This window comes from Equus przewalskii, chromosome 20, assembly GCF_037783145.1.
Source record: "Equus przewalskii isolate Varuska chromosome 20, EquPr2, whole genome shotgun sequence".
In the NCBI taxonomy this organism is placed as follows: Eukaryota; Metazoa; Chordata; class Mammalia; order Perissodactyla; family Equidae; genus Equus; species Equus przewalskii.
Window position 1 is genome coordinate 21,494,325 of NC_091850.1, and position 18,800 is coordinate 21,513,124.

General features: G+C 34.7%; 1 protein-coding gene and 1 non-coding gene across 2 annotated transcripts in view; both read left to right on the top strand.

Annotated features, from left to right (window-relative positions):
- The window catches only part of HCN1 (hyperpolarization activated cyclic nucleotide gated potassium channel 1), a 368,763-nt gene that overhangs the window by 244,272 nt on the left and 105,691 nt on the right, over positions 1 to 18,800 (top strand). Inside the window, exon 4 of the mRNA XM_070586899.1 lies at positions 17,850 to 18,068. Coding sequence (XP_070443000.1) covers positions 17,850 to 18,068 — 219 coding nt within the window. The remainder of the gene's footprint in view (positions 1 to 17,849; positions 18,069 to 18,800) is intronic.
- LOC139077999 (U6 spliceosomal RNA) lies at positions 196 to 302 on the top strand. The gene has a single exon (XR_011530661.1). It is a non-coding gene; the product is annotated as a U6 spliceosomal RNA (small nuclear RNA).

Below are 18,800 nucleotides of genomic sequence, written 5' to 3' on the forward strand. Positions count from 1 at the left end.
CTGCGAGGAAACTTTAAGCATGGAGGTGGCTAGATTAGACTTGCTGGCTGCTCCAAAGAATGGCCTGGAAGAGTGTTAAAGAGGAGATAGTAAAGATGGTAAATTGTAATTTGTGTTATAATTTGTAGTAATCCAGACAAGAAAATTGCAAGAAAAGTAAAGCGTTTTTCTTTAGGATGAAGAAAATGAGCTCTAGTGCTCGCTTTGGCAGCACATATACTGAAATTGGAACCATATAGAGAATATTAGCATGGCCCCTGAACGAGGATGACACACAAATTCATGAAGTGCTCCATGTTTTTGTAACTATGTGAAGTGAGGGATGTTAACTAAACTTATTGTGTTAATCATTTTGCAACATATACGTATATCAAATCATTATGTTGTACACTTTAATACAATATTATATGTCAGTTATATCTTAATAAAACTGAAAAGAAAGAAAAAAGAGCTCTATTTTCCTATTTAAGAGACAAGTAAAGTAAACAATAAAAACAGGCCTTTTGCAGCTTCAGAAATGAAAGAGTAGAGAATCAAAGTCCCAAGGCTGGTGGAAGAATAGAAGGGTCAGTTTAATATCAACCACCACTTATAAGATGATAGTTTCTAATATCTTACAGGATGATAGTATCTAGTTATGATATAATGTTGATCACAGAAGAGTAATTTGGTTTTAAAAAGCGTTGGAAGGGAAACAAATGACCTCAGAGTTATTAAGGGTCACAATCAAGGAAGAAGTGCACCAAAGACAGGCATGATTATTAAGGTTGCCGAATTATTTCCCATATTATAAGTACATGACAATAGAAGTATCCAAAAGCAGGGGTTAATATGGCCTTGAACCAAGTGACACTATTACACGTCCTGGAGAAAGTACCAGGAGGGGAATGGGAGCCTGGAAGCAATAAAGATGAGGGACAAAAGAAAGATTCTTTTAAATTGTTGTTTGTGTTTTTGGTTGGTAGTTTTATGATAAATATGTGCTTTCAAGCCTGTTAGCCTGAGAACCATTTGGGTGGTAGAGTGGCAAGGGTTACTGCCTAACTACTCTTCTGCCTGGATGAATTGGGTCCAACCAGAGGAAAGAAGGGAAGTTCAAGATGGAGTCAATCAAGTGATATTAAACTGAGATGGGGATTCAGGGACAATAGGTTTCATAGTGGTAGGCTCAGTTTAGATGAGTTCTGTTTGGACACACAGATTTGGGAAGAGTGTGTAAAGCCAAGTAGAGGACGTCCAGGTAAATAGGACTAGAGGTCAGGAAAGTGATCTCTCTTATTTCAATGAATCATATTCAACTCTGTTCACCTAAGTAATTAAGGGTAAACTAGATCTGTTTTGGGTTTCCTGCTTATTTTATGTGACGGAACAGCATGGAGGAGGGAGACAAGATTAACAGATAACTAAGTTCTTGACTGGAGTGAGACCTGTCATAGTTCACTCAGTGGTGAATACATATATATATATATAAAGAACATCTCCAGCGTAGTCAAGTGAATGACACAGAGCCCCTGTGATACCTTCAGATTTATATTTTGATTGGATAACAGAGGTCAATTGTTCATGAAGGTTTGTTTTCTGGAACTTCTTTCCCTTACAAGTGGTCCACTTTATTAACATCCAGAGTACACTACAAGGCTCAGTTGTTCTTCCTAAACTTTGGGGACAACTTGTTAGGCTTTCAGATGTGTGAATTCTGCTATTAGTTTAGCTTTAATTCCTTGTATTGTATGTTCATAGGGATATTTTTGATCATTTAGCTTCCTGAAAGAGAAGATTTACCATGAATCTATTTTATGAAAATTTAATCCAAGGGAAGATTATTGCCTTTGAAAAAGACTTAGTTCAATATCAAATTTGTCTTTAGAAGTTTCTTAGTGCATTCTGAAATAAAATTTTTTTCCCATATGGCTAATGTTATAAAGATCACTACTTTAACCCAATTTTCCTTCCCCTTCTTATTTCTGTGATCATATTACCATTCTAAATACTAAATATTCCTCTTCTTTTTTTTCTACCTCTGAAATTTCACTATCTAAACTTTGCCAAAATGTGTAGCCATTTTACATACGCAGTTTGCTCCTAAACTGTGGGGAAAATACGTAACCAGAATTATGAAATTCTTCAAATTGGCACGTATACTTGGTATCCTCAGGCAACCATCTCATTGTCAATGTGCAGTGCTGACTACTACTACTAATAACAGTAATATTATCATTTATACTTTCATGGCATCAATTGGTTTACAAAAAATGTCAATATGGTTTACCTTTTCTGGTAGAGCTGCCCTATATCTCAACATTGTTGATGTCAGGTAAATTTATAGAAATAACTAAAGTTGAAAAATTTTAAGTTTTCCTTCCTGACTTCTTTAATACTCTTCTTGCTCCGTTGCTCAATTCCACCTTCATAAATAATCAGTGATCTGGGATTTACTCTCTTGTGTGTTAAACTCATTCTCTAAGTTTCTGTAAGTCCTTGTATTCCTCATATGGAAATATATCTCTCTGATTTTTCAGCCTTTGCCAACCTTCTAGGGTGACTCCCCTCTAACCCAGCATGCCACCTCATATAATAAAATAGAGGATAGAAAGAATCCTTTGAACCATTCCATTTTAACCACATAATGTATTTCCAGTGATAACCAGAGGTAAGGCATGGACATACCGAAGCAACATCAATCTGCCAGCACCCCGTCTTACATACCTGATACACATTGACTCCAATCCTATCGCCTTTCACTTAGAAAGTCCTATCTCTGACATTTGCTTTCAATTTTATGGCATTCATAACTTGTCTTTCCCTAAAGAATTCATCTTGGTCTGCTCCTCATGCTGTCTCCACCTTGTGGTAGCCCATGCCTATCCAGTTCCCGAGCCTAGGGAGTCAACTCTGAGTCCTGTTGCAGAATCCAAAATACTTGCAGGCCATGGAGGGAGGATATTTGGGTACTGACTTATAGGTAATGTATAAGCGTTTAAATCATGACTCCAGAGGCAATATCATTGACTGTACTTTCTTACCTAAAACAGAGAGATTCAAAGTAATTTCTAGTCTCTTAGAAGATGATATGGGAGAGATTTTTGAGTAGGCCTTTCTTTGTCTCGATTCTCTGATTGGAGAATTAGGTACTCTCCTCCCAAACCTCGTCTTCAGTGTGATCGAAGTTGCCTCACTGAGGTTTACTGCTGCTTCAGTCTCCACTGTCCAGAGAACAAGGTGTCACAGTGTTACCAGGACAGCACACCGGTGGTACACTAAGGGAGGCCTTTTCTAGGAAAGCCTGGGGTGGACATACACGTACACCCATGCTCGAATACACACAGATGATTTTGTTAACCTATGCCACTAATGTCTGAGGAAGTGAAGTGAAGATGAAAGACTGTCCTCATTGGAGCAGGTTATTCATTTTTAAACCAGCATGAGAAAATCTGGCATGAGTCATGGAAGTGATGCACAGGAGAAATCATTAAGCTTTAACTATTTTCTTCTTTTTCCTGAACAACCTCTGTTGACTGAGAAATGCAATATTAATTGGTAAGGCATTCTCTAGCTTTGCCAGTAAGCCCAAGTTTCGCTTCCTCCTACGTCAGAGGAAGATAAGAAAAACATACATATGACCTGTCTGGATGTGTTCCTTAAAGTCAGTCTCTCAGTTTATGGCAAATTTGGTATTTTGCCTGATTAAGATGTTATAGATCATTCTTCTGCAAGAATTATACTAGGCAGTGTGCTTCTCTCAAGAAACATTGATTATCTTGCCTCAAGCCTGAAGTGGTCAGAATTGTGGGAGGTTTTGCCATTAGGTAATATTAGAATTGGAAATAAATAAAAATTCTACCAGAGGATTTAGGGACACTCCATTTCTGGTAGCATTTGCCTCTTTTATTATATTTGTTATCATGCAGAAATTGAGTAAAAACTGCTTCTTTCCTAAAAGTAAAATAACCTTAGTTTTCTCCTTCGTGCCATAAGAAAATAGCTAGAATATACTCATAAGCATGATTTCAAATAGAATCCACTAAAGTTCAATGGGAAACTTCTTCACAGTAATATTTTCTTTGGAAAGTAATGTTATGGTTGAATATGGGACAATTGTCCGTGTATTTTTGTTCTGATTTTAGAGAATTGCAAGGAGCTCATCAGAAATGAGAATTATGACTGAATTACCGTTTTCCTAGTCTTCTTGTAAGCTGGTAGAATCAAAAGGCAGAAGAAAGAAACAAGAGAAAATAAAACAGATTGTTTCAAATTCTTTTCTTTTTTTTATAGTTTGTTTGCTTATAGATTTTCAAGTCAGTCTATATCCGAATTCAAGGATATGGCTGAAAGAAGATAGTCTGAACCTTGAAAAGAAATCTCTCTTCCTCTCTCTCTCTTTCTCTTATACAGAGACACACACACACACACACACACTCACACTCAAATGTAATGTGAGTGGAGAATTGATTTATCAGAGAGCTGAGACTGTACTGATTTATCCTTTCTAAGTGCTAGTAAAAAGTGTATTTGATTTGATTCTATTGATCAAGAAGACATGTTTTACCTCTCTTAAGTGTTATCTAGTATTTGAATTTTCTGTGAAGTTATATGTGAGATCAAGGAGTCCACAGGTTATAAAATTTACATTTGTATAAGACTTGTGTGGATTTAGAAGTCAAAGCTGAATATTCTCTCAGAGCTGGAACTCTGACACAAAAGCCTTACATGCTAAGATTACACTGAATACACATCATAGGATATGAGCTTTAAGTTGGGAGTTAGGCTTCTAAAAATAACTAAGTGCTCAATTCTTTCTGCTTTTTAAACAACCTGACACAGCACAGGATTTCCTAGACTTATCTTGTTAGATTGCATAATCAATACAACACCAAGTTCTAGCATGACTTGTAACTGAAGGCTTTATTTTGTTGGTCTGCAATTTAAGGTCATGCCTTTAGAATTAAGTAACGTACTGTTGCTGATTTGTGTAGTTATTACTTCACTGTAAGTAAGAAAAATTTTAAAAGTATTTTTCTAAGGTAACACAATAATTTTAACTGGTGTCATTTATCTTTTAAATTTGTGATTGAAATCCTTTAGCATATGGAAATGGTTTTCTATGTAATTTAATTAGCCACTGATCTAATAAGAGTATATTTGCCTGAAATATCTCAATGGCAGTGTTGGGCAATATGGATTATAGTAGATATCCGCATCATTTTACCCAGATATATTGTAATAATAATTTCACTTGCACTATCACTTTCATAATGGAGATGGTTTAACCAGTTCATGTTGATTTTTCCTCTTAAATAAGTCATATGTGAGCAAACAGAGTACAGGATAGCAATTATTAAAGTACAGCTTAAAATGCCCTGTCTCTGCAATGAACCAACGGAGAGATACTGCTTTTTGCCACGAGACCATCGGCAAGTTAATGAAACCCTGAACTTCATCCTCATCAGTAAAGTGAAGATAATGAAGGCTGTTCTAGCTACCATAAGGTTGTTGTGATAATCACCAAGTCAAATTAGATTCTTATTGTAAGAGATCTGTATAGACTAAACTCAGTGTTTTTCTTGGTGATAGTGTAATGGTTATTATTGTGATTATGCAAATATAGTGGAATTGATAACTGGCAAGCATGGAGAGACACGAGAGTAACTTTTTGTTTTTCAATTCTTATACAAACCTGATGAGACCTTAGATATAGTGTTCCTTATATATAAGATTAAAATAAAGTTGGGTGGTCTGAATATATTTATTTATGTATATATTTGTTTATTTATACATGTATTTATCTATTTTCTTCTTATAATCATGGAGATTCTGAAACTCAGTTTGCTTATAAAAAGTATAGAGTAATTTTTTCCAACTTTCTGTGAGTCTATGGTTAAAAGACAGTCTACAGTAGGAAAGAAAATCTTTAATGGGTCTACCATTTTAATTTATTTCACTATCCCTTCTCACTTCTGGTAGTGGGAGCTCTGGCCAAGGAGCAAGTCCAGATATGAAAAGAAAAAGGAGACGAATTTGTTCACTATCCCATGAAAATTACACGGATATGTTGAATTTTAAGGGCACATTCTACCATTACTAAGGTGGGATTTCAGAATCTGTAATAGATGAGAACCTGACTTTTAGGATGACGGAAAAGCCCTTTTTAACCTCAGTATAAATAACCAAATACTAAGTAAGCTTCTTGCCAGCTTACACATTTTTTTCTCTCTGTCTTAAAATTTTCCATATTTTAGTTTATGCTTATCTCTGAATGTTAGATTTTAAGAAAGTTCTTCATGATTTATATGTTTGTAAAGAAGTTAGAATTGTACCTAGCAGAAGAGAGTTTCATAAACGTATTTGTTAAATCAAAACACACATACGTACACAGACTATTAATAAATTTAGACTCTCATTTACAGAACTATTTTAGGTGGAAAACACCTAAACACCTTGTTATATATCAACCTTGTCATATACAGCCGCTTTATGTGTCAGCCTTTTTTATAAAGCCTCCCGTTTAATCCTCATAAAAAGTACAAATCCTTTTAAATTACACCATCTGTCATACAAATTGATATATATGCAAATTATGTAGGAAGAAACTCTAATGCCTTATTTTTAATATGGTAACCTAAACATTTGCATAAACAAAAAATTGCATATTTAATGCATTTTATGATCTAATCGTTAACAATAACTACCCAAGGGCTTCACTTGGGCTGAAAAGATGTTCCTAACTCTTCTGCTTCTTTTCTGTCTCAGGTGGCTGCTTTCCTTATTAAGCGCAGAAGTTTGAGCCCAGCACAAAGGGTTACAGTTTGTTATTTCACTTTAATTTCTCTTTAATTTTAGTAGGTTTTAACACTACCAATATGTTAAAACCTCTCATTAGCCCCGTTAACTTGAGAATGCCATCAAAAGAGATGATCTACTAATTTGATGATTATCAGTACACAGCTGCTTTGATTAAACCCGTGAAATTAATTTAAAAGTGTATATTAAATAATAGCACTTCAGATGGCTGGCCCAGTGGTGTAGTTGTTAAATTTGCACACTCTGCTTTGGCAGCCCAGGGTTCGAGGGTTCAGATCCCGGGCATGGACTTACACACCTCTCGTCAAGCCATGCTGTGACAGTGTCCCATGTACAAAATAGAGGAAGATTGGCACAGATGTTAGCTCAGGGTCAATCTTCCTCACTACAATAAAAATGATAATAATAATAGCACTTAGGAAATATGTCATCATTGCTTATTTTACTCTGACTAGGTGTTGAGTGGAAGCACACAGCATCAGTCAGTATTTTACATTGAACCTGCATCCCTGTGTCATGTGTACCTCACAGACCCTCTGGAGGATTAACCCTCAGGCAAGGATTTCCTTCCAGAAGACTCTTCCTATTAGATACCAGGGTAGTTGGCTTCATCCTGGGCTTTGGGGATAGGAGGAAAGGAGAACTCCCTTTGCGAGTTCTTTGCCAATAGGAAAATACAAAAGCGAAATCCGACTGCATGATTAAACCATGTTTATTGACCTCAAACTCTCCAGGGAATTTTCCCTGAGGTTTTCTCTGATGAAAGCCTGAGATAATTTTTCCTCTAAATTCCCTTAAGGTGTCGTAGAGCTTCCCTTTGGCTGCTTGAAATGAGTGCACAGACTTTAAAGAATTCCTGTATCATGTTACGTTCTTAAAATGCTTGAAAACCCTGAGTTGTAATTATCATGAATTTTACTCATATAAATGTTTATGAAAGATATGGCTATGATCTTTGGAGCGGAGAGGGTTACAACTGTGGTTCAGGCAGAACTGTGATTGCATTCCAGCTTTGGCACCTCCAAGTGTGTGGCTTTGAGCAAGTTTATTTTTCTAAGCTTCACATTCTTCACCTCTAATAACAGTATCAGGTTTCAAGAATGATATGAGGCGCAATGAGATGATATAATAGTACCTTGCAAGGACTTACGTGCTCAGTGTATGCTAATCTCTTCCCTTGTTCTTTTATTTTTATGCATATATACAAAATATATTTACTAATATATACGCAAAATATGTAAAATATACTTGTTTATATATATGTACAAACAAGCAAGGAGGTACCTCATGAAAATATTTTGCTTGAAATGCTAATTATAATTGAAAAATCAAACTTAAAATCTTGAAATAATGTCAGATTTGGGACCTTTCTATAAGAAGTATTAATGAACTCAGTATAAAAAACAGGGTTAATAGACACACCAAATTAAAAAATAATTTATTTATTTGTTTAATTTTTATTTTAAAATAATGCACAAACTTTAAAAGAAATATGAGAAAATTATCCATGATCTCAAGCATCATTAAATTTTAATTTATAAATCCAGTTAATCCAAATTTTGCATTTATCATTATTGAAGCAGGAAATAGTACACTTAGAACTGGAGGGATTAATTGACCAGAGAACAGGCCTTAACAAGCTCTTAAAATGACCGGACATCCTTGTGTTTAGGGCAACAACAATCTAGTTATGCAGTAACTTTATATTTTACTCCTAAAAACAGTTTGAAACCCTCCTATAGTGCAAAAGTGTTGATGTTAGAGGCATAAATGTTTGTAAGCAGATCATAACACTAAAAATAAGAAAAATAAATTTCAACTGAAACAATATGTAATTGTATATCTGTTTTTTTAAAGTGTTAATGCTAGAATTCATGTCATTTAAATTATTTGGAGATATTGTCATCAAGAATATAAATATATATTCCAAGAATCCAAGAGCTTCTATCATGTGAATTGAAAAGAAATAATTTACGGGGCCGACTCCATGGCCCAGTGGTTAAGTTCGCGTGCTCCGCTGCCGCGGCCCAGGGTTCGGATCCTGGGCATGGACATGGCACTGCTCGTCAGGCCACATTGAGGCAGCGTCCCACATCCCACAACTAGAAGAACCTGCAACTAAGATATACAACTGTGTACAGGGCGGGTTTGGGGAGATAAAGCAGGAATTAAAAAAAAAAGATTGGCAACAATTGTTAGCCCAGGTGCCAATCTTATAAAAAAAAAAAGAAAAGAAAAGAAATAATTTACTACTTCCTAATACATTTAAAAATATAGTGCTAATGTATGTAACAGTGTTGACAAGTCATGAAATCACCCAAAGTACAGTGTTGCTGGGCTCTTTTTCTTCCTGGGTACTCCTGAGTTACTATTTGTTTTGCACAGCACTAAAAGTATAGTGGGGACAATGCTGCATCATACATATTTTTTAATGAAATATTCCTTCCTTTGGCTATCTCCACTTTGACCTTACACTCAACATGGCTGGCAGTCTTTTCGCCAAGTCTCCTAAGGAATGGCATAGACAATGTTACTATTGAATAATTCAATTTAGGATGGCCTGATTGAGGTGATCCCCATGTGTCTTCCTACTCACTTTATCACTTAATATGATCTGTAACAAAAAGTCACAAGTAATGTTTAATTTAACTAAGAAGAGACCTCCTCAAGAGTGTTTCTTAAATGTTTCCATTTATAATAAATATATGAAACTAAATGTTCTAGGGGGCACACTTCAAAGAACAAAAACCTCAAATTAATACCTAAAAAACAGTGATAATTCTATTTCAGTCACTAGTTAGGATAAAGCTCGCTCCCAAAGTCTATTCATGGTAATCACACTTCAGCACTGAAATTGATGGAGAACACCTGTTTACTACCCTGTCTCTGTTCTTTTATATACTGATAAAGAAAAATCATGGCATATTCAAGTGAACACACTCTCTTTGGAATTGGTAACCTGTTAACACTACACTTCTTGTGACTTCAGGCCAATTATGCTTTTCTGTATTCCTTGTCTTGAGAACTCCTTAAGGCACTTCTCTCTGATTGGCATTGCTGTAATCGATATGTGATAAGTTTATTCAATGATTGAAGAAATAAATTGAACACACTGATCAAAATTTGACAACCCAGCTCTGTAGAGCTGATCCCCTACCCGGCTTTCTAGTTCCACTATTTTTTCGTTTCTCTGATTCTTTAATATTTTCATAATTGAAGTGTGAATTGCTGAATCTCTAAGTTCTGTATTTCAGCTTTTGCTAAGATTTTACCAACTTAACGTATTCATATTGATATTTGCTTTCAACTGATAAAGAAGAATTAATTCAGATATTCAATAATGGGATTTTTTGGCCTCCTAAGTTAATAAAATTTTGGTTCACATGAAAGATGATGGACTGGAGAACTTTTGTTCCTATGGTAGGTGACCAAGTGGCTTAGTTTGAGTTTCAATATCCTATGTCAGGAGGTCTAGAACACTCTAGAATAAACTTTTTTCTTTTTGCCATAGCCCTTCATTCTCACCCAAATTCAATAGCAATATAAACAGGGTGTCAAAATAAATGCCTAGAAAGCATTTTAAGTTAAACCTAAAGAAAACTTAAAATGTGTATTTTCTATATGAAAGTTCCCAGGTGGAATAGTCAAATTTAATTACATATGTCCCTCTTAATTTGGCCCAATACGTTTTCCTCAAAAAAGAATTAATTTCAGTGATGCTTCAGTGATGAATTAAATGAATAAACACTTTAAATAATAAAAAAATTAATCTATAAGGAGCAATTTGTTGGTAAATCATTATCCAAAAGGAAAACAAGATAAATCCTAATTAAATCAGAATTCACAGGTAACTTGTTTGTTTACTTTCAAGAGGATGCACATTATGTGTAAGTTAGTAATATTTGGACCATGTGGTAAAGCTCTTTGAATATACAGTTTCCCATTCATGTTGTTATAATTGATGTAGACTAAAATATAATAGAGTCATTTTTAAAACGTGAAAGTAGAACAGCTGTGTAATAAAATATCGTGTACTGGGAATAGAAACATTCCTGGATTTTCACAAAACCCTCTCAGATCCTAGCTTTTCTTTCTTTAGATCTCCTCTTGGCTGTATTTTAAAATTTGCTACATTAATAGAGGCTTAAATATGGGATTTAAGCTGATCAGTCGATCTTTCAGTCTTAATATTTTGCCTGAAATTATTGTAGGTTTATGAAATCAAGAGCAGTACCATGTCGTGGTTAGTGGCATGGTCTCTAGAGCCAGAATGCCTGGGTTCAAAACACTAACTCTTCCACTTATAAACTTATAACCTTGGGCAAGTTAGTATATTTCTGCCTCAGTGTCATCATTTATCAAGTGTGATGATGGTGTGATGATGAAACTAAGGTAGTTTAATATAATGATTGGTGATTTGAACAGTTTAGAGCCATGCATATTTTTTGCTACCTTCGTATTGTTTTTCAAGAATAACCCTATGAATATGTTTTGTCACAGTCAATCCAATTGTCCTGCTTGAGCCTTGTGTTGCTAGGATGTGATGGTGGGTGGGGCTGGTGGGGAGAGTAGGAGAGGATAAAAGGATGGAGATGATGGTATAAAATACCATTCCTCTGCTTGGGATTCTTTCAGCAGTAGATTCAGAATCACATGGCTGCCACCTAAATACTCACATTCCAGTGTAAGGGCTGGGTTGGCCCTTGTACACACAATGTGTGTAGACAAAATTCAATGTCTAAAGAGAATGATGCTGGTGTGGCAGAGTAATAGAAAAGATCCCTACCCCTAACCACTCTCCTTTGTAAGGAAAAGCCTATACTGCATGAATCTTGATAAACTTTCCATAACCCCCTGAGGTATTCTACTTTCCTTTTTCTTTTACCATTTCATGAAAACCTAATGTGCTGAATTCTATAGATCTTATCTCCTCAAAATTATCTATTGTTGTTTTATATTTTATGCTTTTTTACTATTTCAGTTCTCATTTCACCTCTCTTAAACTCATAATAGCTTTTAAACTGACTTCTTTATCTATTTATTGTTGAATCCATTCTCCACACTAGGATTTCTCAATTTCACCACTGTTGACAATCTGGTCCAAATAATTATTTGCTGTGAGGGAGCTTTCCTGTGAATTATAGGGCATGTAGCAATTTCACTAGCCTCTACCCATTAGATATTAATAGCACTTCCCTCAGTTATAAAAACCAAAAATTTCTCCAAATGTTGCCACATGGGCCCTGGATGGCAAAATCATCCTCAGTTGAGAGCCTGTGCAACAATTCTTCCTTCTTGATCTTCCTAAATTACAGTTCCGATTATATCATTCCCTGATGAAAAACTTTCACTGGCTTCCCATATTATGCTGAAAAATGTCCAGACAACTCTGACTCTGGTCATCTCTATGTTTCCTACTCCTTAATCTCTTACAAATCTTCTCTATTATTTAGAACGGCTAATCTATAAGAAATTCTTCAGATTGATAGATAGATAGACAGAATGACAGATAGATTGGAATTTTCTGGATTTGGTGACTGTTCTTAACCATAGCTTCTTCCCAAATACCCTGCCTGTTCTACATCCGGGATCGTATATCCAGATTTTTACCTGCTTAAAAACACAGTCTTGCTCAAATTTCTTCACATAGTAACTCGGTTTAAACCCTCATTGGAATTGAGAGGAGTCTTTGCTTTATATACATATTATAATAGATTATAAAGTCACTGTTTACGACCATATGGTTTCAGCATAGAAACAGTCAAATAGATCAGTGGAGCAAAATATTGAGCCCAGAAACAAACACCAATGTATATAGAGACAATCTATAACAAAGGAGATATTTTTGTATCAATGGGGACCAGAGAGTTCATTGGAAGCTGTTTGCTGGCTCAAGAGACAAATCTTTTTGGAAAAAAAGAAAATTTTAATTTTGTTCTATATGCCAAAACAAAAAAATCACTTAGGTAGAGATGTAAATGTAAGTAAATATAAAAATAACATAATCTCAAGAAAACATTTAGGACATAGGAATAATCTCAGTTTTAGGGAGATCTTCTTAACCAATACAGGATATCTAGCAGCTCTCAAAGAAGTTACAGATTTATTTTCCTAAGTAAAATAATCAAAATGTTTGTATGCAAAATTATATCATTGAAAGGCTAATAGGCAAACAGTAAAGTAGGAATAAATATTTAAATTACATGGTTAAAGAATCGATATTCAGTCTTCAAATAAACGTTACAAATTAATAAAGAAAAATAAGAATTTCATCAGAAATGAGAAAGTCCATTTGTTTAATAAGTATATGAACATCTTCTCAAATTCCCTAGTCAGGAAATGCAAATAAAGCTAACAATGGGTTTCTGTTTCTTGCTATGGAAGGTGAGGCAGTGTATCCGTACTCATTTTTGGAAAGATTACAGACTTTTGAAATAGTCCAGCAATATATTTTAAAATCAAATACAAAACTTTACTCTTTGATCCAACAAAACACACTTCTGGGAATCTATTTGATAGAAATAAATGTTATATGTACCAGGTTGTTCATTACAGAATAGTGTGTAGTGGCAAAAAACTGAAAAACATAGAAAAATGGGTGAATTAACTATGGCATAATCAACAATGGGTTATTACATAGTTATGGGAACATTAGATTATTTGGAGGAATTTTTCTGTGATAGAAGCAATATGCAGAGAAGTATATATGATATGATTCATTTCTGTAGGAAAAAACTAGAATCCGTGTTTGGGGTATGTGTGTGTGTGTGTGCATGTGTAATTATATCAACATGGAGAAGGGTAAAGAGAAATCCATACCTTGTTTTCGGAAAGTGTAGGTGTAAAGAAAGGAAGGAAGATATGGATAGAACAAAGAATAGAAAAGTTGTTCATGATTTTAAAGAATCATAAAGCGTATGTGATATACATTTATTTCAACAAGAGTGTGTGTGCGTGTGTGTGTGTGTCTGTTTTGTATGTGCCTAAGGAGATAAATTAAAATGAACATAAGCATACATTCTTATACAAAATAGTTTGACTATTATCTAACTGCATTATATACTCTGGGAAATTGATTGCAACTCTCTACTCCAGCCCTACATCCTGCTTCTCCTCAAAAACAAATAAATAAACAACACGAACAGAATTAAAGTGAAGTCTCCACTAGACGCCCCATTGGACTTTTGAATTATTGCGATTATATCTAAGTCCATCAAGATACCTTGACAACATGCCTTCTCTGTGCCCCTGTGTAAGGAAGGAAATCTTGCATTAGACTTAACATCCTAGTCAAAATTTATTTATTCACCCTTTCTCTTAATAACAATAAAAACGTTGAGTGTCTTCACTGAATCATGCAATTTAGTCTTGAGAACATGATCAATGAGACATGGCCCCAACCCTAATCTATAAGGCGATGCAGGCACATGAAAAGATTATCATATGCCAGATGGAAGTCTCCATGATGAATACCTGGAGTTCTGAGGGAGCCCAAAAGAGATTTAAAGCCAGTCAGAAATGAATCAAGCTTATTTTCTCTCTATCTATTCTTTGAATGGATCATAGAGATTAGAGCCTTTGTTTATTTTGCAATATGGTTTGTAACGAATCCATTTTTAGTATATCAGTATACTACTGAGTTGAATTTAGAAATTTAAATGTGTCATTATAAGTAATATATACATTCAAGATTTTTATAGAACACATTGCTTTGTTTATTGAATACTCTATTTCTTGTTTATGAAACATCTAAAATTTTGGGGACTTTAGGTTTATTCGTGAGAGTAATTGTATATTTTCATGTATGGAAACAAAATGTAAGGAATAAACTTTGTTCATCCCCCAAAATGAAAACTTTGTGTACGGGTTCATTATGCTATCTGCAGAGTACAGTATAAGATCATGTTCAAATTATTTTCTTTCCTTAAAATTGAATTTCATTTTTACATTTGTATATATACATACATCTATGTATGTGTGTATATGTAGATTATTATGGCAGCATGACTTCATTTTATAAGTCAGTAACAATGAATTTCAGTTTAAGAACCTTAACTCTTTCAACCAAATGGGGCTAGTTATTTTTTATGGGTCAGCAGCTGCCTGCAATTCCAAAGTTTATGAGATTGGGCTTTTAAAACTTATCATGTTCCATTTTTTAAATCTGTAAATTTGATTTTCGAAAACTCCGTTAAAACATGAACAGAAATATCCACACATATTAAATATATGTTAAAAATAACTTTAAAGATTTCTGATATTTCAAGAGTTAATTTTACAAAGACAGGTATGGCTTCATGGATATGTGGTGTGTGACCTTGCAGTTGCACAGGGACCCACTTTTAGAAGGACTCTGTGCTTAGTTTAATGCTCTGCTGCTGCTATCTTGAAATTCTTAATAATTTTGCCTTTGAATTTATGTTTTGTAATTGAAGTCCACTGAGACAATGAAGCATGAATATCAGCCTTGGAGCTGCGGGGTGGCATCTGTGGGTACACAGGTTCAGGCCTGCAGGCAAAGTAGGCAGCACAGAAGCCAAGCAATTGGCCTGGCATCAACGCACGCATACACATGCCTCTGCATCCGGGATGCTATGTGTACCCAACGTGGCCAAGCCGGACCCCTGCCAGATGAGCAGTGGCAACAGCAGCTGCAGAAGCAGCAGCAGCAACCATGGGAACTGGGAGTGGCTCCTGCAAGCCAGCAGGGACAGGGCCCATGGTGAGGGGCCAGCTGCCTGTCAGTCCCAGGAGCACATCCCCGCAGTATCTACACAAACACTAAATCTCCTGCCTAAGTTTCAAGTCAGTGCCTGCAGAGCTCAGGCAGTAAACTTTGTCAATAAATTATTACAAAAAAGGGAGTACACATGGACATTGCAATAAAGCATATCAGGCAGTTCTTAGAATTCTTCGTAGTTTACGATGTCCAGTTGTAAAAACTGCTGTAACATTGCAAAGCAAATATCCACCAGCCTAGAAATACGGATTAAATTTGAAGATCATCACATTTGATGGAAAATAACACTATTTTTATATGAAACTTTAAATGAGCCAATTATTAACAAGGAGGACAATTTTTAAATTAAATTTTCTTTGTAACTGAAAATACAGGAATAGACTACATAAACAGGCATTTTGGATTATATACAAATTATGAAACTACTTTTGGTTTCTTGCACGACCTCAGCAAGTTACAGGAAATGTCAGAGGAAATATTAAAATACCATTGCATACATTTACATTTAATATTCAAATCAATTTTAAGGCTGTATAAGGGACCTTTGTTGTGATGGAATTGTTCTGTATCTTGACTGTGGTGATGAATACATGAACTGATACAGGTGATAAAATTGCATAAAACTAAATACACACACAAATGAATACAAATAAATTAGTGAAATATGAATGAGATCAGTGGATTGTATCCACATCAGTTTCCTGGTTATGACATTGTACTATAGTTTGCAAGATGTTAACATTGGGGGAAATCGGGTGAAAGGTACATGGGATCTCTCTTTATTATTTCTTACAATTTGCTTGTTAATCTATAAGTATCTTAAAATAAAAAGCTTAATTAAAAAATTCACATTCAGATGTAGACCAAACTGATTTGTATGAAGAGTTAAATCTTTATAGAAAAATTGTTCTTTGAGAATTCGGCTCTAGATGTACTAAAATTTATATATTAAAATAATTTATCAGGAATTTATCCTATTTGTCACAGCCTATAAAATACTCTGAATATCTCCAGTAACAGTTACAACAATAAAAAGTTCTTTCTCAAAATTAAAAAGTACCAGAAATTATTTGTGATCTTGCATTAGCCAAAAGCAACTGCTGTCACTTTCAATTTTATCATTGAAAATGAAATTACTAACTGTATAAATTTTAATGACCTAAGAAGTGAATTTGCAGAAAAGTTGTCTGATCAATCAAGATATCATAATAATACAGTATTATTATTTATGATATACATACTATTATGACACCAAAATATTATTTTTGAAACTTGTAAATTTATGTTGTTAATCATCTATCGCTATTATCCCATTACGTTTTATAAACAATAAAATATTTTTAAAGGAAAAACTCTTTATATATCATTATCTTTAACAGCACTTTTTTACCCTGTGTTTTGAATTAAAAGACCCCAAGTTTTCATTTTGTACTGGGCCTCATAAATTATGTAAGTACTTGGCTAGGGAGTTTGATACAAATTGATCAAAAAAATCCTTCAGATTTTATCAAAGGGTAGATAAGATATATTGAACAGTTTATTTTTTAGAATTGAGCTTGGAGTAAAGTTTTGAAATGACATCAGAAATTATATCAAACAACTAATCTGAGAAGTCAGCTTTGTTTTTAGTATTTGCCAAAGTATTATTTTGCTTATTTTACTTTATTAGTTTATAAAAAGCTAACAAGATTCATCCATCATCATCTGACATTTGAATTCCAATACACATTACTCTGAGAGAGGGCTTCAAGGAAGTCTTTCCATTTATCAGGCTTGAATTTCCAAAATGTGTCTATTTTTCACTTAAGAATTAAAGGATTAAGAACTACACAAATGCGTCAATTTTGACTTAAAAAATCTAAACATCATAGTTTTGATAAAAATTCCTACACTTGAGCCCGTCTGCTTCACACCCATCTGCAGCATTTCTCAGCTTGCAAATATACTAATAGAGAGTGATTAGATTTCCTGAAACTTTGAAATGAGCCCATCAACGTTCATTCTTTGCATTTTTATGTGACACTCGCACCATTATCCCAAAAAGAATTTTAGTTTTAAAAACAACAAACCTAAAAGTTGTTAGGAATGCATATATTAACAGTTCACTATTTAGATTTCATCATGCTAGGCAGGCTTTGAACAATATCAATTCATTAGATTAGTAATTAGGGAGCAGTACCTGTGTAAAAGCTCCATTAGAAGGATGTTTGTCCATACTCACTGTTCTATAATGCTTCTATGTACAGGTCATGCTCACTTTTTATTCTGCTCTTCTAATGGCTCAGTCTATTTTTTTTCTCTTCTGTTCCAGAATGATTCTTGGGGAAAGCAGTATTCATACGCGCTCTTCAAAGCCATGAGTCACATGCTGTGTATTGGGTATGGAGCCCAGGCCCCAGTCAGCATGTCCGACCTCTGGATCACCATGCTGAGCATGATCGTCGGGGCCACCTGTTACGCCATGTTTGTGGGCCATGCCACAGCTCTAATCCAGTCTTTGGATTCCTCAAGGCGGCAATATCAAGAGAAGGTAATTTGTTTTACCTCTAATATCTTCAACCACCTAGTTTATAAATTGAATTAATAGTGTTCAAGTTCACTATCCCCTCTCTCAAAAATACAATGAGATAAAATGCTTAAAGCAGGAAAATACAATCCGTTTTGATATTTTGAGGTTTCTTCAAGATGGTGCTCATAGCTTTTGTTTCTAGTTTCTCTCTTGAGTAATAGATTTTTAAAAAATCTCAATTTACATTCACAGACAAAACAGTTACATGTTTCAAAATGTATGAAGCCGACAAGATATTATCGTAGTTAATATTCTATCATATTTCAGCAGTTAATATGGGACAGGCAGGCATTGCACATGTCCCTCTGTGCTTCTCCGCATGTTATAATCATAATTTATATTACAATCCATATGCTTAGCTGAACATATGTTGCCCTTATATCTAGATAAGTCACCACACCCTCCAGTCTTAAAAATGCATATTAACAGATGCTATCGAGCATTCTTCTGTACAACATGTTAATTAAAATGATTACTGCTCCAAACTTTTCCCAAAAGAGAGAGAAAAAATAAATATATGTAATGATTTATTCAGTGGATTATTTTTTCATCTGCTGAATTACTTTGGCTGGGGCTAGAGCTTGGATAGTTGGACAATGCTTACGTTCTTGACCAGACATCAGACACCTACTGACAGATAAGAATATTTCTTGACTGAAGGAAGAATTTATAATGTGGGAGCTCTGTTGCACA